We start from the raw sequence: 27,600 nt of genomic DNA on the forward strand, positions 1-27,600 counted from the left end.
CCAGCTTTAGGAACAACTGAACTTTTGATCTGATGTAAAAATGGCACACATCATATTTGTCTTGGCAATAATTTTAGTGAGTCGATTGTGCTTAAAACATATTTTCGGTGATAAACTTGCATAACCGCGAGTTAATATGAAGGTTCCTTTTACATTTCAGTAAATCAAATACACGTTTTTGTTTTGTTTTTTAAACTATTTTGCAAATGGTACTATACTTGAACACAGATCCTCAATTGTGTTCAAAATGTTGTTAATTAAGATAGACAGTTAGAGATGAGATCTAATATGCAGAATTGTTCTCAATAAGTAGCTCTTAACACTTTAGGCCTGGTTTAGATCTTGGCGGTAATGGTCCCTCCTTTGGTTTTCTGTTGGAAAACCTGTCCAAGCCTTCTTGGTCCACCCTCCCGATTTAAATGTTGGCTGGACCATAGACGAAAGACCAACTGAGTCCTGCTGACTGTGCCAGGAATCTTCACCTGCGTCAGTGGCACCATTGGAAAGAGTGGCTGGTGGTGGGAATCCAGCCACCCTTCCCGCCTAGCAGATTATGACGTGGCTTCCTACCAAGGCAACTTTGGCAGTGTTACATCCACACCAGAGTTGGCGGATTGGAAGGGAAATTAGGTAAAAATGTACATTTTTGCCTTTTCCATTTCCGTTTTCAACTGGACAAGACCCGCTGTCACTGCTGCCACTGGACCACGGAGGACATACAGCTCTGCTGTTGCCAGACTCAAAGGTAAGCATTCTGCATTACCTGTGTGCGTTGTTTGGTCTTTGCACCTGAGCTCGGAACCACTGCAGTCATATACATGTCACAGGAATTTAAAAAATAAAATACTTGTGACATGCATATGTCTGGAAAACATCTGTGTCAGACATTGATGGGGACACATTGGTACAGGTCACAAATAATCGATCAGACGCACAATTGTTATTTTAGTGTAAGTATTCATTACCAGGTGAATGCTTGCACCAGAGTCACAGTAACATTACACTTATCATCTATGGCCATGTGTGTACATAGTATTGGTGCCTGTACTTGTGATTTTGTGCTTTCATTTGTGCATGTGAGTCTATGCATGAATTTCTGCGTGACTGGATTGGCTGGTTAAGGTAGAGGGAGCTGGAGTGGGTGATGTGGGTGTGTCAATATGTGTGCCACTTGCATGTGGGTCTGATGTTTTTTGTGTATGTTTGGTGGTGTTTTGTGTTGCTGTGTGCAACATTCAGGTGAGTGTTGTGTGGTGGTCGTTGTGATGTCTACTTGTGCCCTTTTACAACAGTCTTTGTGTTGATGAGTGTGTAGTTGTGTTGTATGTGGGTGTTATATCAATAGTGTGTATTTATGTTGTGTCAGATGTATGGCAATGTGTGTTTTCTGCACGTACATTTTGTGTTGTAGTCGGATGGCAATGGATAATAGTGTGTATGTAGAGTGTTGTACAGGTGGACACATATGGCAAAGGTTCAGTGTGTGTGTGTGTGTGTGTGTGTGTAACTTACCTCTATTCCATAGCCACTGCCATTGTACACTGTGCATCGACTCCCACAATGGTCTCCCTCCATCAGCTGTCCGCTGCGAGTACACCGCCTGCAGAACTGTGACATCTAAATATGGCAGCTAGAAAGAGCACTCCGTTGTGGTGGTCGGCGTCTCAGCCGCAATACATCTAAAATACCATGGTTGGAACGTCATCGACTTGACAGAGTACTTGGGTCAGCTGCCACCACAGGACAGCGTTAATACCACTGAGATCTAAATTGGGACCTTTGTCTTATGGAAAAAGCTAAAGATCTTCCGCAAGATGAAGAAGAACCCTTTAGTGACGCTTGTAGCGAGAAAACAATCTCTGTTATTTTTTTAGATTAGTCCCAGATTAATCTTGTGTGAAAGGTAATGTGGACTGTTTGGCCTCTTCAGGCTGCTTAGCCCGGCTACCGATGGACAGCTTACAGCATGTGTATGTCAAACTGCCCAAAAATGGCAGACTGCCCAAGAACTCGCATAAGAGTCCTCACAGCCAAAACCTCTCTGACGACACATTTACAGTCATTGAGATGGTAAGAAAGGTCTTCACTTCCCTTCACCTTTAAGACTGTGCTGTGGGGTAAGAGACAGTGCGCCCATTACATAGTACGATCTGAGGTGTGTAAACATTTCGATATGGTGTTAGTCGCCTTTTTATTATTTGTACATTTCATTCATTAGCATGAGCGATTTTGAAGGCAGACATTTGATCATACTTGTAATAATTTCATCAATACCACAATGGGACCAAAAGAGTGCCACGGGCTACTAACTATGTATAATTCTTGAGCTAACACGGATGATGGGAAAATCTATTTTCTGTACCGAAGTTCAGAATAAGTCACGCCCTCTTGTTCTTGCGGCTTTCCAGAGGCTGTGTGTTTCTCTGCACTAATGGCCAATTCATCAGCTATGTACAGTAAGTTGGTTTGCTAAAATGTGATCTCTTTTTTTCAGTTTACAACAGCTGTTACCAGTGTCTTTTTGTTGATAAAAGTCATTCTCTCAAAGGTAGGTTTCACCTCATTTTAATTTGGGTACCTTGAACGTGGAAGGATGGGCTAAAATAAAAGCAGAGTATGCCATGGTTCTAAAGCATTTTGTTTCGTCATTCAGCTCTTTTCACAAGGCGCTTTTGGCTACGTTCTGCCCATCATTTCCTTCATCCTTCCCTGGATAGAGACCTGGTTCATGGACTTTAAGGTGCTGCCTCAGGAAGCAGAACAAAATAACAGTAAGTGAAAATATCGGTGATGTTGAGTGAAAGAGGCCATATGCCAGAAAGAATTCTGAGAACTGATGAGCTGACAGAATAATTGCAGTTATTATTTTAACGTCGGTCAAATTGCATCTCATTGACCACGAAGTTATACAGGGTTACCTAGAGGTTATAAAGACAGAAACGTGTGAAGAGTTGCAAACAGGGATTTTCAGCACATATTCAATGTATGCTTAATTCAATATATATTTTTTTCTTTTCAATGTAGTTTGTGCCACACCAAACGCCAGGAAATACAGGCAGCACATTACATTTATGTGTAGCAATCAGATCCTTTCTGATTTTGTCCTCCTTGGGGATTTAGTAGTTTAGGAAGTATGGATTAGCAGCTTTTCTTTTTTTAAAGCGCTTGTGGTTCGCTGTACAGCACTTGAACCAGAATGCAACAATTTAATTCTAGAAAGGGATAGAATACACCAGTACTTTTGTGAAAAGGAGCTCATGATCCTCTGCAGTGTCTGGTAACTCATTGAATTATTCTATCCACTCCAGTAATCTTATCATGCCATACGGTCACAGGTTCAAATCATGATGGGTCCACTCAACCTTTTATCCTTCTGAGGTCGATAAAACGAATAGCACTGAGTTGGGTAAAAATGTATATGGCATTTCAGCATCAAAGCACCTATAGCTGAACGAGTGCTTTACAAATACATGTTAATGTTATGCTATCTCGTGTTATCCTATATTGTGTTTATGTTATGTGCCTGCGGTCACTTTACAAACTTTTCAGACCATATTACTTGTTGTACAGTGTTTGTGTTTACAATAACATATTTAGCCTAAGGTTTCCAAAGCTAACCCCAAACATAACCTTATGGCTGGGACGTGCTAAACAGGTATTGACAAGTAGACTAGGCTGGAAGGAAATTAATATGGATAAGGGGAACATTTGAAGAATATAAATGCAGAAATAGAAAAGCACAATCCCGGTCTCAAAATACATGTGCTCCGGAGCCGAGGAAGGAGAATATTTCTCCTCAGACATTTGATCCAAAAGTATTCAATCACAAAGTATTGTAAATCTTCAACAGTTCCCAATTCGCAATTCCAGCAACTAGACTCTCAGCCGCTAAGATCCGATCTGTCACAAGAATTATACAACATAAAAACATTTACTACTGTCTGTTTATTCCCCCTTCAAAAGGTGAGGAGCAATTTCTCACCAATTTCTTTTTGGATAGATCAATATTACTAATATGCCAATCAGCCAATAGCTTTCATGCATTTTTTTTCCTCTGCCTGTGGATGTGCCATCTTTTTTAAAATATTCATTACCTTTGTATTAGCGTTTTAAAAGAAATGTGGAAAGTGAGTGAAAACGTATTTCTGAAATTTCAAAGTTTAAATGATTTATAGAGTCACGATGGGTGAATTAATGATTGTACTTGAAACGAGTCTACTGAGTCATTTAGAAATGTAATTAATTGGAAGCAGTTTTTGGTGTTCTGGTGTACTGTTCAGCCTGTTCTGCTGACCCCCTCCCAATCAGTGTCCTTTCGACGGAGAAGCGAGTGAATGACATCAAAGGTTCAAAATGGACTGTTGTATTAAGAAGTGTGAATTGTGAATGAAGCGCCCATCATCTTTCCTAAGTATCATATGCAAGGACTTCCACTGGAAGTTCTGCTGAACGTGCGCTGGTGTTAATTCTATGATGTTTTGAGAAATGTTTCTTTCTGTGCTGATCGTCTCCGGAGAGAAGTTGCTGAAAGAGTAGGTAGAAGATTCCTCGTAACTTAAGAAAAGGGTTAGTGTTAAGTAATGATGTACTTTTAAAATATTACGTTGCTGTTTCAGATTTACCAAACGTGACCCTAGCTATAATTGTACCATGCTGAATTAGCAAAATCAATTAATAGACATGTGATTTGGGTATGAAGGTTCTTAGGCCTTAGTATTGGGGTGAGTTTTCATATTTTATCTCCGTGAGTGAGTTTCCATTGTGCATTTTGAGGCTGCTGTGGTTACTTGACAAGTCTTGCCCATTAGCCTTAGATTTTCTCTAAGAGAAGGCTGTTGGTGCTCTTTATGAGTTTGACTCCTGAGGTTTACCTAGTTGTGACTAAATAGGATTACGTTTTATGACTGTATTTCTGTAATTGAACCGTTATGGCATTTCATGCATTATTCTATGTGCCACATTTACTAAACCTTCTACAGTACATCTATATTGACTTATAACTCAGTTTGTGATATTCCTTATTTTTCCTGTTTTACTCTGCTAAATGTATGATTATTCCACAGTTGTGAGGCATTCAGATATCTACTTGTCCATGGGATAGGTTGCTTCATAAATCTACTTGCCCTGTAAAATGTCTACTTGTCCCTTTGGTGCCATATAGAGCAGTGACAAATTACGGTAGCAATAAAGAGCTGTAATTATGCCAAGGCTAATGCTATAGTAGGGTTTGAAAACTAGCAATTTCAAGCCCTACTACAGCAATTTCTTTATTTTTCCACCTTTCTGCATATCTACATATTGTGTCTGGAGGAAGCAGTAAGCAATAGTTCCAGGGCTGGAATGCCTTTGAGTCTGTGCAAACGTACTAACTTGCATATTTTAAGGGTTTTCACCAGCTCTTCTATAATCTTTCCCTTTACTGAGAAAGGTTGAAAAAGTACTCTTGACAATGGCTGAAGTATGAGTTCTTCCAGGGCTGGGAAAAAAGTGATTGGAAGGAAAGTGAACTTGTAAACGCTCAATAGTTTTTGCATAAGCAAATCTATATTTGTTCGTGCTAAAATACAGTTCACAAATATTTTCTAGAAGTACCATTTCCTGGTCTGCTGTAAGTTCTTGTGCATTCATGAAAGCCACTATTGCAAATACATACACCATGGGTGCACTTTTGTGACTTTTTAAAGAATTGGGTCCCAAATTAGGTCTGGCATTAACCAAGACATTTTGTTTATTAAGGTTTTATTTCTTTCCCTATCCTTCTATCAGCTGGCTCTACTGTGAGTGATAGCATTCTGCTCTTCCATCAGGAGCATATTGGCACACAAAGTAGTTTTGTTCAGTGCCAGGAAGTACTGTGGCAATGTGTGCTTTTTGAGATCCCATTTTGTTTTGCGTTTTGCCAATGTTTATTATAATGGCAAGGGCCTGGCAGCTCCCACAACAATAAAGTGTTACAAATGCCATGTCAAAACAAGGCGCACATTGACAAAACCAAAAGATTGACCACCCAGGGTTGGATTGGTTGGCTTTGCCAGTGCTTGTTTGATTTAATGTTTCCCATAATCATGTTGAAAACGATTACACTGATTTTCCATTATGAATATTTTTTTGAAATACCAGCATGCATAAGCACATTTCACTAAATGATGCTTCAAAGAAATAGTTGCTAAAATTTCGAGGTAATTTAGCAAAACTTTTTTTCCTACCTATATTTTTTTCTGAACATTCTATTTTGAAAGCAAAGAATCATCAATCTTGCTTACAAGCTTCTACAAACATTTGTATCTAATCATGGAGTATTCTGTAAGCATTATACGTAGCCTCATATTGTCTACTTTCAAACGTGTGTGTATACTTTTTTTTTTTTTTTTTACTGGTACCACTGTCGGTAGTGCAGTGTGACCTTACAACATATAATAAGAGCACTCACCCTAATAGTAAAGGCTTCACATTAATGAACCATAAATACAAGTTCGAACAGCATTAAGAAATGGACACAATTATTACCTCAACTTCAGACAGTTTCCTTCTCTGTAAACTGGCACCCAGAGGGTTTCTTCTGCAGAGGGTTGGGCCTGCTTGTCGCAAGGCCAAAATAAGCATGAAAACTTGTTGTCCTTGACCACAAACAATTTGTCCTAGGTGTCGGGGTATACAAATTCCACACCCCTGTTCCATGATTAGTGTAGTCTCTAACCGTGAGATCTATTGGAGAAATTGAAGCCAACTTAATTGGATAAGATTTAGGGTGATCAGAATATTGGGATTTAGATGATTATTGAGATTTGTCTCCCACACATGCAGGCTAACTTCCTTGTTATGCAGACTCTTCTATAAGTACTTAACAATTGGATCTTCCCTAGCCTACTCGTCAGTAATAAGGGGAGTAATGTCCTGCTGCAAGGAAGAGAAACATTTTTTCTTTAGCTCTTCTGCACTACCTCTTTTGCATTCTCTTTGTGGGAAACCTGTCACCTAGATTGAAAACTGAAACTGATTTCAAAACTTTTAAAACAGACCCAAGTGTGCCATACTGTTGTGGCCTTAAGAGAGAATACCTCCGTTGCAGTGCCACACAGAGCCGCATTTGCTGCCCAGTATATCTCTAGGATGCCCAGGGGATGCCATACTTGAGGTCTATCTGCATCTGTAGACGGCCTGCATCTTTCAATCTCTTGGGCTGCCGTTCCTTTAAGTTGTGATACTGTAAATCCCAGCTTCCTTCTTTGTCTGGAGGTGCACTTGTCATGCTGGTTCTATTGGCGGATGGATAGGACTGCATTTCGTTGGGCACAATCAAGTTTTTTCCTGTGCGTCAGAGCTCTTCCCTAGCTCCATATCAGCACTCTATCGCACCACAATATCCATTTCTGTTTCCTTATCCTATTTCCCTCTCACTCAGGGCATTATCTACACACTTACCTAAGGTTATGCTTTTTCAGTAGTCACAAAACTGCATTTTAATAGTAAGCTTACGAGTGCGGAGAATCCACAGTTGGACGGAGATCTCAGCATACGAAAGGATAGGACATGTCTATCTTTTTATGTGCGGAGTTAGGCCTTTCCTATCTTTTTATGCTCAGAGATCTCTGCCCTGATTGCGGAGTCTTTGTACTCTTAAACTCAGTATTAAATTGCAGGTTTATGAACACTGAAAAGGTGTAACCTTACACAAGCATGTACGTTTACCTTTGTGAATCAGGTCTTCAGTGTAAAGAAGAATTAGAACTTCAGTTCACTGCATTCCAATGTAGTTGAAGCTTCTTTTTTACACAGTGGCCCAGCCATGTGAGTACCTTTCAGTTCTGGCTTATAAAACGTAACAGTCTTTAGCTCCATGTACAGGTTCTCTCTTGAGCCACCTGGCTTTTGTGTAGAGAATGCTTACTGATTCCTCATATTGGATTACATTAGTAGGAAGAAAGGTCAGGAGATGAGTAAAGGTCTTGACCTACAGGCATGACCTAGGTACCATTTATGCTGATTAGAAAGTGAAGAACACTACACAGGAACATTCACTGTCTTGATAGGTCACCCCCATTGGCCCTATTTAGGTGGTGGTCGTAACTAAATGTAAGGTGAAATGACAGGGTAGCATGACCCACCTCACCTTTGTCCTATATAACCTTTTTGCGGTAGGTCCATTTATTGTGTTTCAGGGACCAGGCAAATGCCTTCGGTGAATAAGACCATCTTCTTCTCTGGAGATTCCATTGCATCATTAGGCGGAACCCATTTACCGTTCTGAATATGGTAGCCCTCCAGGTGCCGTTTCATCAGTGTGCATAGCTGAGTGGTTAAATAAGTCTCCTTCCTGGAATTTGTCAGAGGACAAACCGAGTCAATGAAATGAACTAGACAATAGAGTCCAGTTCCATCTGTGGTGCGCAGTTTTTGTCACTATCTCAGCCCGATTGGGGTGTTCCATCTCCTGCCTGACTCCTGCTGTGCCCTACAGATGAGTCTAGAGAGGATGGGTTCCTAGTCAGAAAGCAGAGAACCGCACTGAGTAGAAAAGGGAAGTAAGCAAATCACCCCAAGTGTTTTGGTCTATCACCTGTCCTTCAGAAACACAAGAGGCAATGAGAGTTAGCACTCCTTCAGAACTTGTCTCTATTGCTGGCCGGATGGAGAAGTTCTTGTTAGAAGATGTAGGAGGCTGGCCTGGTTTGTAGTGGGTACGTATGGTACTTCCACCTTATACCAGGTCCAGTTATCCATTATTAGTGAAATGCATGCAGTGTCTAGAAGCTAGGTTCTCTAGGGGTAGCTGTAGCTGAGCAGCCAACGCTTATTTAGGAGACATGCAAAGCTCATGCAATACTACTGTAGTCACACAATACTCACACACATGAAAGAAAATACTCAGTGTTACAAAAATAAAGGTACTTTATTTTGGTGACACAAATGCCAAAAATACCATAGAGGCTTTACTCCCCTAGGAGGTAAGTAATACACAAATTATATACACTAGCATGCAGAAATAGCTGTAAAAACAGTTAGAAAACAGTGCAAAGATTGAAAATCACAATAGTTAGAAATGGGCCTATGGCAGGGTTCTGCAAAGTCGGTCCTGGAGAGCCGGGTCCATGCCAGGTTTTTAGCATAACCACATTTAGGAAAAAGATGTTTCAGAAATCTACATTTTTCTAAATGTGGATATGCAAAAAATCTGCATGGACCTGGCTCTCCAGGACCGACTTTGCAGAACCCTGGCCTAGGGGGAACAAAAACCATATACTAAGAAAGTGGAACGCGAATGTCAGTTTCCCACCTAGACAAGTGTAGTGTGTAGAGGAGCGCTGGGACTATTAGAAAACACCAAAAGTAAGTAATAGAACCTACCCCAGACCCTAGGAAAGCAGGAGTAAATCACAGTAACTTTCCTAGAACACACAAGAACACGAGAAAGAAGATAATGTCAGAACCAGAAGAGACTGCAAGACACCAACAGTGGATTCCTGGGCCTGAAGACCTGTGGACGAAGGGGACCAAGTCCAAGAAGCACAGAAGCGTCCAGGGAGAACAGGAGCCCCTGCTAACCCGGATGAAGGTGCAAAAGAAGAACCACCGGTGGAGAACAACAGTCAGTACTGCACCCAAGAAGATGGATGCAGGTTCCTGGTTGGTGCACATGATGTCCCACGCCGGATGGATGATTGCAGTCTGGTTTGCGTCGCTGGATTCCGACAACAAGCCTTGGCACATGCAAAGTTTGTGGTTAGCGGAAAATGGCACTGCCCGGGACCAGGAGGGATCTGGTGGACTCTACCCAGGAGGGGGAGTCAGAGGGGGCTCTCAGCAACTCAGAGAGCCCACTGAAGGCCAGGCAGCACGCACGGGAATCCCACACCATGGGGACATAGAAGGTGCAAAAGGAGGCCAATGCAGCACTACAGCAAAGGATCCCATGCCGCCAGAGAACCACCCAGGAAGCCGTGCGTCGCAGGAAGAAGTGCTGGGGGCTGGAGCTGCACAGTACATGAAGAACTTCATTGAAGGATGCCAACAAGCCTTGGCAACTATAAAACATGTGGTGCAAGGGGGTACAGTCTTGCATGGGGAGGCACGCTCTTACCTCCACCAAAGTTGGATAGTAGGATATCAGGACCACTTCAGTCCACCACCCGTGATTCAGGATCTACGCAACTCGTCAGGAGAGGGGAACCATGAAGCCGGTCGTCGATGCAGAGAGGTGCCTGCTGAAGCAGGGGAGTGATTCCTTCACTCCAAGGGAGATTCCTTCATTCTTCTGGTGCAGGCTGAAGACAGGCTGTCCTCTGAGGATGCACAACCGGGAAACAGTTGCAGTTGCTGGCAGGAGCTGAAGATACAATGTTGCAGAAGTTGTCTTTGCTTCTTAGTTGCAGTTTGTAGTGTTCCTGGAGGGTCCAGACGCGGTTTCTTCTGTAAGAAGGTGAAGTAAGGGATGCAGAGGATTCCTGCTGGAGTCTTGCAATCTGAATCTGAAGAACCACCCAAGAGAGAGACCCTAAATAGCCCTGAAAGGGAGATTGGTCAGCTAAACAGGTAAGCACCTATCAGGGGAGGGCTCTGATGTCACATGCCGGCACTGGCCACTCAGATGCTCCCAGAGTGCCCTGCCAACTTGGAATCCAGGCTGGTAAAACCCAGGGACCCTCTGGGGGAGCTCTGAGCACCTCCCCTGGGGTGGTGAGGGACAGAGGAGTGGCCACTCCCCTTTCTTTTGTCCAGTTTAGTGCCAGAGTAGGGACTGGGGGTCCCTGAACTGGTGTAGACTGGATTATGCAAGGAGGGCACCAAATGTGCCCTTCAAAGCATTTCCAGTGGCTTGGGGAGGCTACTCCTCCCAAGCCTATAACACCTATTTCCAAAGGGAGAGGGTGTAACACCCCTCTCCCAAAGTAAATCCTTTGTTCTCCCTTCCTGGGCTTGAGCTGTTCAAGCAACAGGAGGGCAGAAACCTGTCTGAGAGGTGGCAGCAGCTGGGTCTGCCTGGAAAACCTCAGAAGGCTGGAATGGCAATACTGGAATCATAAACCATTGCTTGCAAAAACATTGGGGTATGATTCCAAACATGCCTATGTTCGGAGTTACCATTATGTAGCTGGACATAGGGAGTGACCTATGTCAAGTACACTCGTAAAATGGCATCCCCGCACTCACGACATCCAGGCAAATGGTCCTGGAGGTCGTGGGGGCACCTCTGTTAGTGCAGGGTTGCCCTCACACATAGGTACTCTGCACCCTGCTATAGGGGTGACTTATAAGTGACATGGTGCAGTGTAAATGGCTGCAATTGCAGTCCCGTAAAAGCCTTTGCATGGGCTCCCTGTGGGTGGCAAAAGATAAGCTGCAGCCCATAGGGATCCCCCTGGAACCCCTATGCTCTGGAAACCTAAGTACCATATACTAGGGACTTATAAGGGGGCACCAGTATGCCAATTGTGGGTGAAATACTGGGTTACCACTATTCAATAACCATCAGTTTAAGGGAGAGAGCATAACTACTAGGGTCCTGATTAGCAGGATCACAGTAGACACAGTCAAACACACTGACAAACAGGTCAAAAGTGGGGGTAACCAAGCTAGAAAGAGGCTACTTTCCTACAGAAGGGAACTCTAACGCAAGCATGCACAGGACACAGGAGTACTTAACCCCCTGCCTCTCTCCCTTCTAAACCATATCTTGAAGGAGTAGGACTTTCTCACCAGCTCAATTGAATAATAAGAGTTCTCAGGAGTCCCTTTCGGTAACTGCAATCTACCTCATCAGCACTCAGTGTCTTATGGATTTTCCTTAGTTGTTTCCTTTTCAGGAACATAGATTCCAAAACAGACTGGTCAGACTTGTCTGATGCATTAGACCAAAAGCAGCTGGTTTGTGTGTTACCCTCCCATTTCCATCTCCCCTCAGACCCAGCTGTAGACTTTGACTCCATGCTACACTCACCAACATTCACCTGTAATTTCTTCCTAAATGTTCTGATTGTGAAGGTATAGGACAGGGATGACATTCCAGTATGTTCTCCTCAGTTTATGGGGCCAATGTAGCACATACACTGTGAATAAAGTTGAAGAAGATCCAGAGGTTCGAAACTCCTGGGTGTGTCCATGTGTCTGCCTGTTCATCAGTTCATTGCTCTGGCACTCCCTGTATGTTTTTTGGTGCCATTCCAGTATTTCTTCATCAATTTGAGGAGCCAAAATGGCAGAGGGTTGAAACTCCCTGTGATGTTTCTGAGTGTTAGCCTGCTCGTTGATTTATTGCTCTGACAGGCTCTGAATGTTTTCCTGCCCAGAAGACCTGTTCCTCAAGACTTCTGCCAAGTTCACTACCTGATTTGGTATGTTGCTCACCAACAAAGCCAACAGTTGCTGAGCTATTTCATTGGTTTCAATGATTTTAAGAAGTTGCCTCTGCTTAAGATGTTAGGTGGCCTATTTGAAATGTATTCAGGGCTAAAGAAGATCACCATCTGTCATTCCTTATCCCCTTACCAAACTATTTTACAGAGATTAGTTCAGTGCATCAATTCGATGTTGTACTCTCCTGTTCTCTCAGACTGGTATCTTCTTTTTACATACATATTATGAAGGTTTCCTCTTCAGTTGACTGTTATTTTGGACATTATTACTAGGTGCTGTTATGCTGCCTTCTATGTTTTGATTTAGCCTCCTTACATTCTGCTGACTTAACTTCATTAGCTGGATTACCAATTTTGATTGTTCCTTCATATTAACTTCTAGATGGACACTACTCTGTTATAGTTCGTTTTAACTCTTAATCAGTTTAAAGGGAATGCTGTATCTACTTTTGCCCACTAGAACCCTGAAGTTCCCATGCTTCATAGTTTGTGTGCAGATGCTATATTTTTTTTATTTTATTTGCATTCTCAGTGTGGGATTCGTCTACTTGTGGAGATGAATAAATTAGTTTGCTAACTGGGATGGTTTGTAAAGTGACTTCACAGGTCTTCATCATTGGTTGTTTCGCTTTGCTTCCCCCCTCAACCACCACCTGAAACTCATTTGGTCTGATGCACACCAATTAGTTGACTTTTAGCATTTTCCCCACAGCTCACTTGACTTACCTTAATTTATTCATGACAAATATCACTTGTTATTCTCCGCTACCATGCATGTTTGTATAGGCAGAAGAAGCCTCTTCATTGTGGGCCTTCACACATGTCAGCTTTGATTATTCTACTTTGGGTCACATTAGAAGTCAACTAGTAATTAGAGGTGGACATAGTATGGCCATTGATACCGATTACAGTCTGTATCTCCTCCTCAGTTACCAGTTTCTATGATTTTCCGGACATGGGCTAGGGGAAAATATGAAAGACCCAGGTTTATTAAGTACAACCATCTGCAGATTTTCCCTGATTCTAAGTCTGTTTTGTGTGAACAAACACATTTGGTTTTACCAGGTGTATTCAAGTCGCCTGTAGACCTTGCTTTTGCAATGAGCAGTATCCTACCAGGAGAAACAACTCCACCCATTTAGGAATAGGCCCCTTTGTCTGAGACCAAGATCTGCTCTTTGGCTGCTTTTAGTGCCCACTTTCCACTTGTCGGTCGGTCATGGATTCTAGTGTGGATGAAGTCCCTTCCAATGCATTATCTAGGATGGGATTACAGCTGCATTTACTACCCCTTGACCTTTTTAGTATAGTTTAGGAGTGTAACTTTGGTTATTTGCCCCCATAATACATCTGTTCAAGTCACATATATAGCAAGAGTCTGCTGCAGTTCAAATTGAGCTTCAAGCATGTTTGATTGATGGTTCAGTACTCCCACCGTAGCCTCTGGAGTGGATTTCATTATGCCCACCACTGAGTTTGATTCAGGTGCATGTGAGACTTGGCTGTAGTCCGTTTTTTACACATTTCATCGTTAGGGTCATCATTCTCTATATTATTTGGCATGCCTAGACTACTGCATCTCCCACCTTCTACCATTACTTGCCCGATATACCGGCTATGATCTCCCTGCAGAATCAATTTGATTTTATGTCTATTTCAGAGACTATCCTTCTTTAATCCTTCCAATGCTGTATACTCACCCGTAGCTAGGGTGGGACATTCCCTATGTTTTACCACGTCAAGTGCCATTTTTATTTTATTTTTCGTTTATTTTATATAATGTTATATAACCTACAGAATTTACAATAAGATCTTAACTATCAATAAAACATTAAAACATTTATACAAATTATGCGTATTTTAAGCGAATATGGCCACAGAATAAAACAATTGCATCAGTCTATGTTAGACTTCCCAATTTGAGTAACATTGATGTAATATATTGTTGATGTGCAGTTGCTTAACCAGAACACGCAAACAACACATGCATTAAATCTTGTGTTGGTCAGAAGCAAAGAGTACAATTTCTTCCTGAAGTTTAGAAATGATTAGACCATAATGTATCAGCAATTTGTAAATCTCTAGTTTTGAAGTGTAAATGAAAATGACAGGCATTTACATCTAAATTAGCTTTTTAGGATACAATTATATTCCTTGGATTGGCAGAAACTTACATTATGACCCTAATCATTAGATTCTCATACAGTGATTTATATTCCGAATGCAGATCTGGGATTTGATGCATTGTTTAAAAATACACTTAGACATGTCATGATTGAGAGGAAAGTTATTTAACAATGAGATAAAGAGCACATTTATGTTGTTAAATAGTTACACCTGCATAGACAAGTGCTTTCAAGAAGTACAATCACTTTTTTTTTAAGTAATGCCACAAATATAAGTTGTATTTCTCCTCTGTAATACCCACCATCTCTAGCTCTAACCTTAGGCCTTCAGTCAAGCAGCTCCTCATTACTTTCAAAAAATGTTTCAAAAGTGTCCTTTCCGCAAATAACAATGTTTGATCATCAGAAGTTTTAAAACATTCAGGACTGTAAAATATAATTCTGAGAACCTAAGCAATGTAAACTTTTGCATCAACCTTCTTTCTACACCGGGCTAAAAAAAATGGAGAAGATAATTTCCTACAGTAACTGCGTTAGCTGCCTGAGTCCTTGGTAGATGAATTAATATGGATTTGCACCGCAGATAGGTAAGTTCTGAAACAGTGTCCAGAGGTTGGGGTTTAACAACAAACTTAAAATGTTTAAAGCAAGTTTGCTGTCCAAATACCTTCCTGGGTTGTGCCACATTTATTAATAAGTTTGATGTTTCCAACTACTTTTGAAATACTCTCGTGTGTAAACAAGTGAAAGTTAGACCAAAAAAACACTATGTTGTCCGCATACAATATTTTGTGTTACATCTTTCTCCCTCCCAGTCCATACGGATAAGATTCAGTGGAATGTAAACAGGGGGAAGATCTGATATAAAGACAGTAGCAGCAGGGCCAAGATACAACCAAAACCACAAGAACCTTGTTGGATTATTCATTAGCAGAACCCAAAAGGAACTTGACCTAAGTATGAAAATGCATTTGGATCAGTAAAGATAATAAAACAGGTGGAATATGAGTGTAGCACGATTGACTAATTCAAAGGCAGAGAAAGGCAGTACATTCTACATAAAAATCAATTTTCTTGCGAACATGATATATTTTTTGATAGTGTTAAACACTGGGCTGTTATTCATTATCGACTTGCCAGGACAGAAACAAGATTGTTCAAACGGAATAAAATTTTTAGCATTCTGCCAGTCAGTTAATTCCTCCAGAATGATGAATACGAATAGTAGAGTTGTTACCGCAGTATGGCTTTGGGCTGCTCTAACTATTTGAGGTCGGTAACCCTTCTGATCTGGTCGCTAGTACTGCATCCAGAAGAGGGGAGAGCTCAAAGCACAATGGATTCGAAATGCATAATATCTTGAAGCCTGCTGTTGATGGTAATTACTATCAAATAGTATTATGTTGAGAACTGCGGTGTTACCCTTCTTTGAGTAAGGTTTTTTCAAGCTATCAGTGCATGCAAGTCTACTATATAATGAAGGTCATCATGTACGTGGATTTGGTCTTTAGAATATTAACTGAATGGTGCACATAGAAACTGTGAAATTGAGGAGTATATGGAAATATGAGGCACCTATTTTCAAGAGCCCTGAAGAAGTGGGACGCTGCACAACATGTGTTGGTTCAGGCTCGGCGAATATTAAAAAATACTATGATTTATATTGCTTTTACAAAATTTAAGCTCAAACCCAAACATGGAAGGATCTGTCTTTAAATGAAAACTGGGAGAGGCGTTGGTCTTAGGAATTAAGCATTGTATGTGAAATTTCCAACCATTGTCTGTAATGTACATGTAAATAGGGAGAGGAGATTGGAGAAATTGTGATAACAAAACTGTTCATGTTGAATTTTATATTTCTTTATTTTTAGATTTATGTATACAAAGTAAATTACTCCATATGCATTAATAATGATTTTCACGGGATAGTAGTTATTTCCTAATATAAGGTGAGCTTTGATTTGATTTTGGAATAATTAATTGCTTCCCTTTTCTGCCTCCAGAATAATCTTAGCAAACAATTTCCCATCACAATGTAGCAAGATGGTAGGATGATAATTTAGACGCAGCTCTCCATTTCCCTTCTTATAGATTGGTAAAACGAATGAACCTTTCCATGAAGAAGCAATATTTCTATATTGCATAATAGTGTATTTAAAAAGAGAAAGTAAAATACTGCCCCATTCAATTGCTTTCACTTTGAAAACGGAAATCAGTACTCCATGTGAACCTTCTATCACGGAGGCTGTGGTGGTCTTAATAAGACTTGGGGCTGATTTAAATCTTGGTGGATGGAGAAATTACTAGTGCCATGGGGAAGTTCTTCACTCACACCATGTTGAGAGTACTCCACCCACCATATTTAGAGGTGTCAGCTGCTCCTGCAGACATCTCCAGCATTTCCAGGAATCACTGTCATGGCAGTTCCTGGAAACGCACTGAAAGGTTGATGGATGGCTCAGTCAACATGATGGAGATATATGTCAAACTTACAACTTTTTTTTGTTTTCAAAATGAAAATCCCAAAGCTGTGTTTTCTTTTTGGAAATAAACCAATGACCCCATTGCCATGGGAGCATTCTCCAGTGGCACTGCCCTTTGCTGCCACGTTTTTCATAGCAGAGACGGACAGTAAAAACTGGCTGTTTGTCCGTCCATTCTAAATATGTTAGGTGGACACATGGCTAAACCTCCGACGGACCTTACTCTGTCTGAGGTATATGTATGCAGCAGAGATAGAGTAGTGTCCACCGGCTATACACTGAAAGTCTGCCCCACTCTTAATGAGCCAGGTAAGCCTTCAGGTTGTTGGAAAGGGTACTCTGTTGTTTTGTGACATGTACCTTTTCTACCAACATCGAAATCAGGCCCTTAGTACTGTCTCTTTAGTAAACCATAATTATACGGATTCCTGCTCTACATACACTTGACTTAATTGCCTTGTGATTATTATGTATGTATAAGTAACTTTATATAAATCATCAAAGAACCATTTTTTATGGGAGGCCACATAAAACCAAGATTGGTCACATTTTTCCTCTTAATCACAAGATATGAATATACTGCCACGTTATGCTATTTTTAGTTTTCTTACTTGTCCGCAGTTAATCTTCAACATATGACAGTGTGTTTAGCTTGACTGCTTTAAGTGTGGATTATATCTAAAATCATAAAAATTTAACATAGAAAGTACTCAATACCATGGCCATTGGGATTCATTTCTGGTTATTTTGTCACATAAATTGCCAGGTTCCTTTGTGTGTGTTCATCTCATTTAAAAACTGGATTTTTATGTTGTATATACCAATTATTGCTCAGTGCACATTTTGATTTATAAGGCATGCTCGTTCTTAGTAATATTCCAATGCATTTGTGGTCACTTACAGAATAACTCTTTATAGAGACATGGCTTAGCATATACTCACTCCCATATGAGATTAATACATAATCAATTGTAGACTGAGATATAATTTGGGACCAAGTATGACAACCTTTAAGGCCCATTTGAATAAAAGTTGGCATCTAACATCAAAAGTGGTGTTATCTGTGATTGTGATTGGTGTTGGTACCTCCAAGATATCATCCAGTTCTATGAAAGGTGATTGAGTACACAGAGAATTTGTAATGCGAGCATACAGTAAGAGTAGGTAAACTAGGAAAAATATTAATTATATTGAAGGTGGTAGCCATGGTCTCATCAAATGTAATCTAATGTGAACTACCCAGAGGAATCTGTATAATGAATAGCTCAATAGCAGTTTGCTAACTAGCTAAAGGCAAACCACTTTTCAAAGCAAATAGGGTATTTAAATTACAATCAATGCACCCACAATTCCACTTAGTGATGACATACTATAGGGATTTTTCCTAGGCACAGCTGTCCCCTTGTTTACTTTCTATTCAACTCTAGCTGTGGCTCCATTGTTTGCCAAAACAGATTAATCTTGGGTTTGCCAAAAAATGGTGCTAACAGAATGTTAGTTGAACTTTGAATTTGATAGAATCGTAGAGTCGTAAGGCAGAGGAGGCAGAGCAACCTATCAAGCAAGCACAGGCAAGCAAGGCAGGTACTGCGAAGCAGATTGGGGTGAGCAGGCCGAAGCAGAAGCCGAAAGCTCCAGCAAAGTGGAGCTCGGCCCTCTGGATGATGGACGTGAACACAGCCCTTTGTAACGGACTCGGCTAGCAGGTTACATCGCCACAGGTAGGGCCGCTGCAGGCTGTTGTGTGCATGACGCACATAGCGGGTGAAGCAGGCCGGGTGTGCCCCCCATGGTTCGTAGCACCACCCCACTTTCCTCCAGCACTCTTGCTCTTCTCACGTTCCTCTCCTGTTCCTCTTCTGTCCTGCTCCCCGTCTATCCGTGTCCACGCCCATGTGCCATTCCCTGCGACCACCGCGCAGGGGTGTGGAATTTAATAGAATATATACTTGTCCACCGGACAGGTTGCTTCCTAAATCTACTTGTCCCATTTAAAAAATCTACTTGCACCTTTGGTACCATGTAGTGCGGTGACAAATTATGGCAGCAATCTCATTATGTAAGACTCTGATAATAGCCTCTCTGATTATGCCAGGGCTACTACTATAGTAGTGCTTGAATACTTGCAATTTCAATCCCTACCAAAGCAATTTCCTTATTTTGCCACCTTTCCGCAGATCTACGTACCAGGTCTTGAGGAAGCCGTAAGAAATACTTCCAGGGCTGGAATGCCTTTGAGTCTGCAAACCTACTAACTTGCATGTTTTAAGGATTTTCACCAGCTCTTCTCTAATCTTTTCCCATAATGAAAAAGGTTGGAAATGTACTCCTGACAATTCCAGGGTTGGGGAAAAAAGTGGTTGGACGGTAACTGAACTTGAAAACCCTCAATAGATTTTCACATGAGCAAATCTACACATGAATAGTTAATCATGCTAAAATACAGCTCATAAATATTTTCTAGGAGTACTATTTTATGGTCTAACTCTGTAAGTTCTTGTGAATTCATGAAAGCCACTAATTCAAAGACATATACCATGGGTGCACTTTTGTGACTGAACTGGATCCCTAATTTGGTCTGGTGTTAACAAAGACATTTTGTTTTTATTAAGCTTCTACTTCTCTCTCTTTCTATCAGCTGGCTTTTCTATGAGGTAATCGCATTCTGCTCTTCCACAAGGAACATAATTGCACACAAAGCAGTTTTCTTCAGTGCTAGAAACTACTGTGGCAATCAGTGGTGTAAGAGAACTGAAGGGGGCCCCCTGGAAAGAACACGGATGGCCCCTCTCCAGACTCACTCAGGGCAGTTACTGTGCTGAGGGGGATTTCTGAAGGGGTCCCCTGCACCCTAGTGGCAGCGGGGCCTTTGTTACACCACGGGTGGCAATGTGTGATTTTTGAGACCAAGAACTTTTTTTGTTTTTTTCGCCAGTAATTGTTTCAATGGTGCAGGCCTGGCAGCTCCCACAACAATAAAGTGTTACAAAAGCCATGTTAAAACAAGACATGCATTGACAAAACCAAAAGACTCACAATAAATGTTGGATCGGTTGGCTTTGCCTGTGCTTGTTTATTTTCAAGCTTCCCATAATCCTGTTGCCAATGGTTACACTGATTTTTCCATTAGGAATATTTTCTGGAAACGCATTTTACAAAGTGATGCTTCAAAGAAGTAGCACCTAAAATGTAATAGTAGCAAAACTTTTTTCCTACTTGCATTTATTTCTGAATATTTTATTTTGAAAGCAAAGAATCATCACTCTTGCTCACAAGCTTCTGCAAACATTACATCTAATCAGAGAGCATTCTGTTAGCATTATACTTAGCCTCATATTGTTAAACTTTTTAAATGTGTGTGCACTTTTTTTTTTAACTGGAGCCACTGTCAGTAGTGCATTATGCCCTTAAAACGTTCATTCACAGCGCTCAGCCTAATAACAAAGGCTTTTCATTAATGATCCATGAATACAAGCTCATACAGCATTAACACATGGAAACATAGTACCCCAACTGCAGACAGCCATCACAGAGTATAACATGCTCATGCCCCCCACTTAGTCTCCACTCGGAAGCTGGCACACGGAGAGGTGAGTGACAGCGCAGACTCCGAGCCCCAAGCCCAAAGAAGTACACCTCACCCAGTCACCTGCAAACCCATGAACTACAATCCACAGCTGAAAAGTGCCAATTGTTAAAGGCTCCACAGAGGTGACAGCGCAAGGTGGTACTGCCCAAAAATTTGGAAAAAATTAGGACACAAAACACCACATTTACACAGTTGCAAGCTCTCCAATGTCCTCACAAGACAGCCAAACTGACAAATTGCTGTACCCCAGCAAAGGGCGCCGAAAGAAACCCCAGGCTTTAGGCAGCATTGAACTAGATAGCGACCTGACTCCAGCACTAGGAGTCTTCCCCGGTTCCATGCTTGGAATGAGGACGGCTATACATTAGTAAAGTGCAGGAATGGCATCAGAGGTTACTTAGCGCTACACGCTAAGGAAAACTTAAGCACGCCACCTCAGGAAACTCCATGCCCATAACCAGCTGCCTGTAGAGGGAGAAATGGCGAACCCCACAACGTATATCCTAGGAAACTAAAGGGAAGAATAATTCCATTCAGCCCAAAAATAGTAATAGCAGGGAAAGAGATGGCAAGTACAACCAATACTCCAAAGATTGCCTTGGCGATAGCAGCATATACCACTGTGAGGGAGGCGGCTAAGCCTGAATTGAAATCACCCCCTGCTTGTCATGCAGAAAACATAACCAAAGCTAATGCAAAGGACACAGCAGTAATGCCAGAGATCCAAGATAATCAGTCCTTCCCTAATCTAACATTGATTAGCTGGCCCTCACATGACAGTGACAGCTAACATCATGACCCAGTGGGAAGGGTCTGACTTGCACTAATGCCCCTCCATTATCGTCATTCCCAGCAGAGGCCATAGTGGGGGACTCTGACATAGGCCAGCATGGGGAGCAAGGCAAAAAATGCTCACTGGCCAGCTGGTACTCAAGCTTGTCTAGCTCATACTTTATTCACCAACAAGATGAAGTCTCAAACTTTAACCAAGACCAGGGGAAGGAGAATCTCATATTCTGAAGCGCTAATAAGCATCAACAAATCACTAAATTCTATAGCCAGTGCTGCACTTCTGCTTAAATTAGATGTACAAATAACTATTCTACAGTACGTCGCTACTCTAATTACAAGAATTGACAGCAGGTTGGACCAATTGACCTAATAATCAGAGCTCAGGAATCGGCACTATTGGTGCCAAGGCAAGACTCATGCCACTGCAGCCAAATTCTAGAGAAGTTGGTAAGTGCCTAAAATGATGAGTTCCTTGATTGAGGACTTGAAAAGGGAAACTAGGGGCCCAGTCACCGGTATTTTGTCACCTCTGCAACAAACCCACAGAGCCCTTGAATGCTCTTGTGAAACAGAAAGCAGGCTGGCCTCAGCACCAGGCCCATCTTGACCCACAATCCAGCAGAACGAAAGGACTTGGCACAAAGCAATGTCCATGCCCCTGAAATTGCCTCCGACCCTAAGATCATATTATGCCCCCGAGTATGTATCAAGAGGAAGTGGTACATTCTTAACAGAGGGAATATCCTGAAACTCTGTGCCAATACACCGGGTCTGGAAAATATCACTTCCACCTACATTGATGGAGTGGCTTTCCTTCCCTCAAAAATCAGAAATCATCTTCACCAATCCTGCTCCGGTAAATGCCCTAAGGAGAAATACAATACAGCTGGAAAACTAGGGAATACAAGTAAAAGTACCAGCAGCGCTGAAGTATCCTGCCTTCCTAACAGGGGAGCATGACATTGCAAGAAAATCATTAGTCCAAGGGCTCAAAAGCAATAACAAGTCATGCCACTCGGCCAGCTCCGTCCTTAGGGGTACCAAAAAGGGAAGCCACAGAGGGGGAACTAATTATAACAGCACACAAAAAAGGGTGTGACTCCTGTTGCACCACGTTTCCACAAAAATCCTCAAACTGGGAATGGCTCCCTAGCGCCCTTAGCTCCTGACCCTAGTACGCAGTCTCCTGTAAACCCAAACCCTGTAATAAGACCTCATTTAAAAAACAGTTTATACAAGGACTAACCAACTCTGAAGCCAAAAAGGTAGCCATCACTGAGGTAAAGAAATGTGACTTCATCACGCTGCAGTAGACCTGGGCTCTCCACTCGTCTCCCTTGTCCGACTTCACAGTTCACACGCCTCCTGGGCGGTATCAATCTATGTGAAAAATAATTTGGCGCCAACTGCCCTGGTACTTCCCACAGGGAATGGCGATTACATCTTCTTGGAAGTTTCACTGGCCAAGACCAGTAAAGTAAGGCTCGGCTCACCCTAATCGTAGGGTGCATCTATCTCTGCCCCGCGCAAACAAAAAGAGAAGCAACTATAGCCTCACTGCTCCCAACCCTGAAAGATCTTTCAGTTTTGCACTCAGGTGACATGTGGGGGAGGATGAAGACTTTAATGAGAACCTTATATCCGCAGAGTTGACCACGCCATTTGTGGCAAATCCAAAGACCCTATAAAGAGTGTAAATTCCTGGCTTCCTTCCTAAGTCAGCAAGCCTTGCGCGCATTAAACTGGAGATTCACCACAGATTCACCTGCAGCCTACACGCATACCTCCTGCTTCAGGATGGCCACCCTCGATTAACCAAGTTTGATGTTACCCCTCTTTGGCCAGCAATAGCTCAATCCTCACTTGTAAAGCCCAGGCTCCATGGCCCACCCGCCCTAAAACAAGACCCCTTGGCAACCAAGAGGAGGGCAAGCCTGTTAGGAAAATGAAGTGGTCCGTGGCAAATCATGAGGGGCAAGGGGCAGTCCTGGATATGACCTGGTGTGCAAGTGATGAACCCACTTCAGCAAACCTCTGGGATATCCTGGCCAACCATCTAAGGAAACATCTAGGTAATTCAGAAAGCCAAGAAAATTGCAAGATTACTGCGAACACCAGCTGTGCTGCTATTACATTGCATCAAATAGCTACCCTAAAACAAAACTGTAATAATGTCTTAAGAATGATAAGTAGAGACAAGGGGGAAAACAAACAGCAGTGAACCCAGGTCTCCACGATAAGCCTAGAATGCAGGAAAGCCTTCTATGCCCAAAGGAGGGAAGACGCTGCTCAGAGATGGGCCGCTTCACATGAGGTAATAAAATCGAAGGGTCAAAGGAAAGTCTGACTATTGATTAATAAATGCTCCAACTCAAATTACCAGTTGACCATTAGCAACATTGCCCCCATGGACCTATGTGGACCTCTCAGCTGACCACAGCCTGTGAAGGGATCTAAATGGCATATGGCCCAGCTCTGACCCCCTAGATACGCGCTTAATAAGCCCACCCCAAGTAGCGTTAGCTATCAAGTCAATGTAAGCAGGTGGTGCTCCTGGTCCAAGAAGCATCCCAGCCGCGGTATATAAGTAGGCCCTGTCTCCATGGGCCTCAGTAATTGCTCTTTTATTCCAGGAGTATCTGCTGGGGGCAACAATTCCTGAGACATGGAGGGGTTCGCTTTTGGCCCATGTTCACAAGAGAGGCTTGCGATCATGCCCGGAGATTTATCGATTGACCGCGCTCCTTGACACTGAAGAGAAGTGCTAGGCTAGCATATTACATCAGGAGCTCCAGGTCTGGGCAGAGGAAAGAAAGCTGATCCTCCCGACTCAAAACAACTTTCAGAATGGCTGCCACAATGAAGACAACCTCATCTGCATCTCACTTGAGTGAAGCCACAATGACAGCCAAGCATAAGGCTCTTTATGCAGGATTCCTCGATTTTCAAACAGCATTCAACAGTGTATCGCGACCAAACCTCTGGGCAAAACTTAACAGCTGGGGCATCCATCAAAGTGTATTGCAAGCAATCATTGCCCTTTATTCTGACACCTGGGTAAAGAGTCAATGCCGTATGGACTACTACGGGCAAAATACGGACAAACAAAGGCCTGAAGCAAGACTGCATACTAGCATCACTCTTATTTAATCTGTACCTGGCTGACCCCCCAGGCCACCTGGCATTGGTGTGGGCATGTCCACCTAAATGGCAGGTCTCAGAGTTCAGTCACTCCAGTATGCAGAAGACACAGTCCTCTTGGACCAAATGGCGATTGGCCTCCAAAGTCTGTTTAATGCATTTACTGTCTACTGCAAAGCTGATCACCTAAACGTGAACATAATGAAATCAAAAGTAATGCTAGTCTCCCGCAAACTGGAAAAAGGGGGTACATAGTTTATCAAGGGGAAGGGCGTTGAAGTAGGTGGAACACAGAGGCCGTTTGGCAAAACATATCAATGCCCAACAGAGGGCAGCAAACTTCTTAGAATAGTCTTTCTGCAAGCTGAAAACATTGATGAGGAATCCCTTTTATGAAGGTTATAGGATGCAAATTCCTCCCCAGCATTACCTACGGGGCAGTGACTTTCAGAGATGAAATGGCCAATTGGTTGGACACAGCACAGTCCTCCTGCTACTGAAGAGCATATTTGCTTCCAAATTGCACATCATACGCTCAAAAACCGACAAGAGTTTGGTTTAGCTTTGCAGCACTGGATACTAGAAGCCAAGTTTCTAGCCTATAGACTTAAAGCCAAGCAGATGAAAAAAACGCAAAAGAACACTATCTGTTAATTGATAAGCAACCTGACAACAAATTGGCACAAATACCTAAATCATGCCCTTGAGGCTGTGGAAAACACGTGCAGTCTACACAAGCTGCCTGCGGCACCTAGGGTGGCAAAACTGCTGATTAAACAAGCTAGGCTAATGACAGGACATGAAGCACAAGCTGTGAAGAAATTGTATTACGGAGGGTCGGTCTCTATGTTGTACGAGTCAGGAACCCTTCTGTCCTACCGATCTCTGCCCCTCAACTTGAGCACGAAAGGTCAGCTAATGGGCTTGCGCTTTGAATTAGTTCCTTTAAAGTCCTATTGATATGGCCAAAGGAACCCGTATGACACTGACAGACCGTGTCACCTCTGTGCAAAGGGAGAGCAATCACTGACTCGTGTACTCTGTATCTGTGATGAGCTGCTCCCACTAAGAAAGTTCTGGCTTCGATCAGCTTGGCGCATTTTAAATGTTCGAACTTGTTGAGGTGCTGTAGAAGCGTGTCTGAGAGGTAAACCAACATAACTAGCTGCCTGCTTAGAGAAATGTATGAAATCTGCAGTTGCTTTACTGACCTCTCTGCAGGTCACCGAGCCTGCCCATGCTGAATTCCACACTCCCACAATGATTAACTTGACAGTGGTCTGAAGGCTCGCCCCACCCCCCTTTGGCCCACAATAGTAACTGAAGGGGGCAATGGGGGAGCGTTTTAACTTGTGGAGGAATGGCCTGCTCACTATTACTATCTTCTCACCGCATTTGATCTTGACTCGTAACTCCTTTTATTAAGTTTTTAGTTATTAGTTTTAAAAATAAGCTTTTTACTTTTTTTTATTCATGTACTTCTCCCCTGTTTTGGGGCCTCTGATTGTAAGGATTTTAATTAACTGTGCAATAAAATATTACCTATCTGTCTGTATTTGATAATGCAACATTTCTATTTCATTGCTTTTGAGGGCTTCCTTTGATGACTTACGTCATAGTGCTGTATTTATTGTTTGTTAGTTTCATCCCTTTACTTTACTTTAACAAACATGAGCATACAAATATTAGCCACATGCATGCCACTTTTGCCAGAGACCCTGTTATCTGCTCTCAGACAGTTCAAACTCTGGCCAGGTGGCACAACTACACTACACTCTGCAACTTGGGGGCCTCACGTGCAGTTCCAAAGCTTTGCTCAAACTGCTGTCATCAATTTGAGGTGAGTTTCGGTCAGTGCCACAGCATCTCTCTCTCTTGTTATTCTCTTCCCCGAGCTTCACAGAACAACACAGATTTCAGGTTTGACGGAATGGGACTGGTGAGTCTGATGCCGTCTGGAGACCTAGCTGAGACAATTAAGAGACTTCACAGCAGGTAAAATTCACAGTACAAGAAGTTCAATAACAGTTCAAACATACCACTTCAGTTAGTTGCGGCTAATGGCAGTAGATCTCTTGCACAGGACACTTTCCCCAACTTTGACAAACAACACAAGGTCCAAATTCCAGGGAATGGGATAAAAGGTGTGCGATTGTCTTGGAGAAACTCAGTCTAGAGAATTATGAGACTTATCAACAGATCAAATGCACAGTGCAATGGTCTGGCACAGTTAGAAACAGAAATATTGAAAAATAACAGTAAGTGAGGTTCCGAAGTGGAGGAGGACCTGCAACAATGTGTTTATTTGGTTCCCGGAGTCCAGAGAAATAGAAATTGGTGTGTCTCTTGGGAAATGTGGTCTTAATATGAAATTAGGCATGATTGGACATCTTAGAGGCGTGTATTTGATGAGCACACTTAGCTCCGTTGATGAGTCAGTAGGGGCATATAGGTATAATGAATTAGAAGGCGGGAATCAGAACCTAACTGGGTTTAAGGGTGGGAAGAAAAAGATCACCACATTCCTGAGTCTTAATGTGAAGGTCTTTAGAAAGCTGGAATGACAATGCTAAACCCAGGGACATGTTTCCTGTGTTCAGAGGTGGCTGCATGGAATGAGTTGCTGTGGTATTTCAGACATTCCCGACAAAAACATTTTTGTAGCCAAGGCACAGGTCAATAATGTCAGCAACTACTGCGTTTTGTAGGAATTACTGGAGTCATTCCAATTCTGTGATTTAAATGTCAGCGACTAACGGGAGTCACCACCATATTTGGTGATCCAGTGGCATGTCTCTTTTCATAATGGTGCAGATGCTTTTCACTTTCTGTCATGGCTCTTACCTCATTCACCTTCATATGAGTGTCATAAAATAATGTCAATGCCCTCACTCTCCTACCCGAATCTCCTGCAGCTCATTCAGAATGCACAAATGAACCAGAGGACACCCCAGGGGGAAAGGGAATTGGGCAAGAGAAACACACATGCTGTTACTACAGTGGATTCTGACATGCTTCTGATTGTGTCTCATACAGGACACTTCAGTGATTACCAACTGGGAAGCTGTAACATATATACAAAAGAAATAGGCTTCCTAGTAATTGTTGTGGTTTATGTA

General features: G+C 42.3%; 1 protein-coding gene across 5 annotated transcripts in view; it reads left to right on the forward strand.

Moving 5' to 3' along the window:
• STARD3NL (STARD3 N-terminal like) overlaps window positions 1-27,600 on the forward strand; it is a 237,256-nt gene that overhangs the window by 175,802 nt on the left and 33,854 nt on the right. For all 5 annotated transcript variants that reach the window (XR_011199751.1, XM_069215649.1, XM_069215665.1 and 2 more), the window contains exons 5-6: window positions 2,495-2,548; window positions 2,654-2,771. Coding sequence is in view for 4 of the 5 variants with exons in the window: in XM_069215649.1 (XP_069071750.1) it covers window positions 2,495-2,548; window positions 2,654-2,771 (172 nt within the window). In the remaining variant the exon portion in view is untranslated. The remainder of the gene's footprint in view (window positions 1-2,494; window positions 2,549-2,653; window positions 2,772-27,600) is intronic.

The sequence above is a fragment of the Pleurodeles waltl genome, chromosome 2_1, assembly GCF_031143425.1.
Source record: "Pleurodeles waltl isolate 20211129_DDA chromosome 2_1, aPleWal1.hap1.20221129, whole genome shotgun sequence".
Classification (NCBI taxonomy): Eukaryota; Metazoa; Chordata; class Amphibia; order Caudata; family Salamandridae; genus Pleurodeles; species Pleurodeles waltl.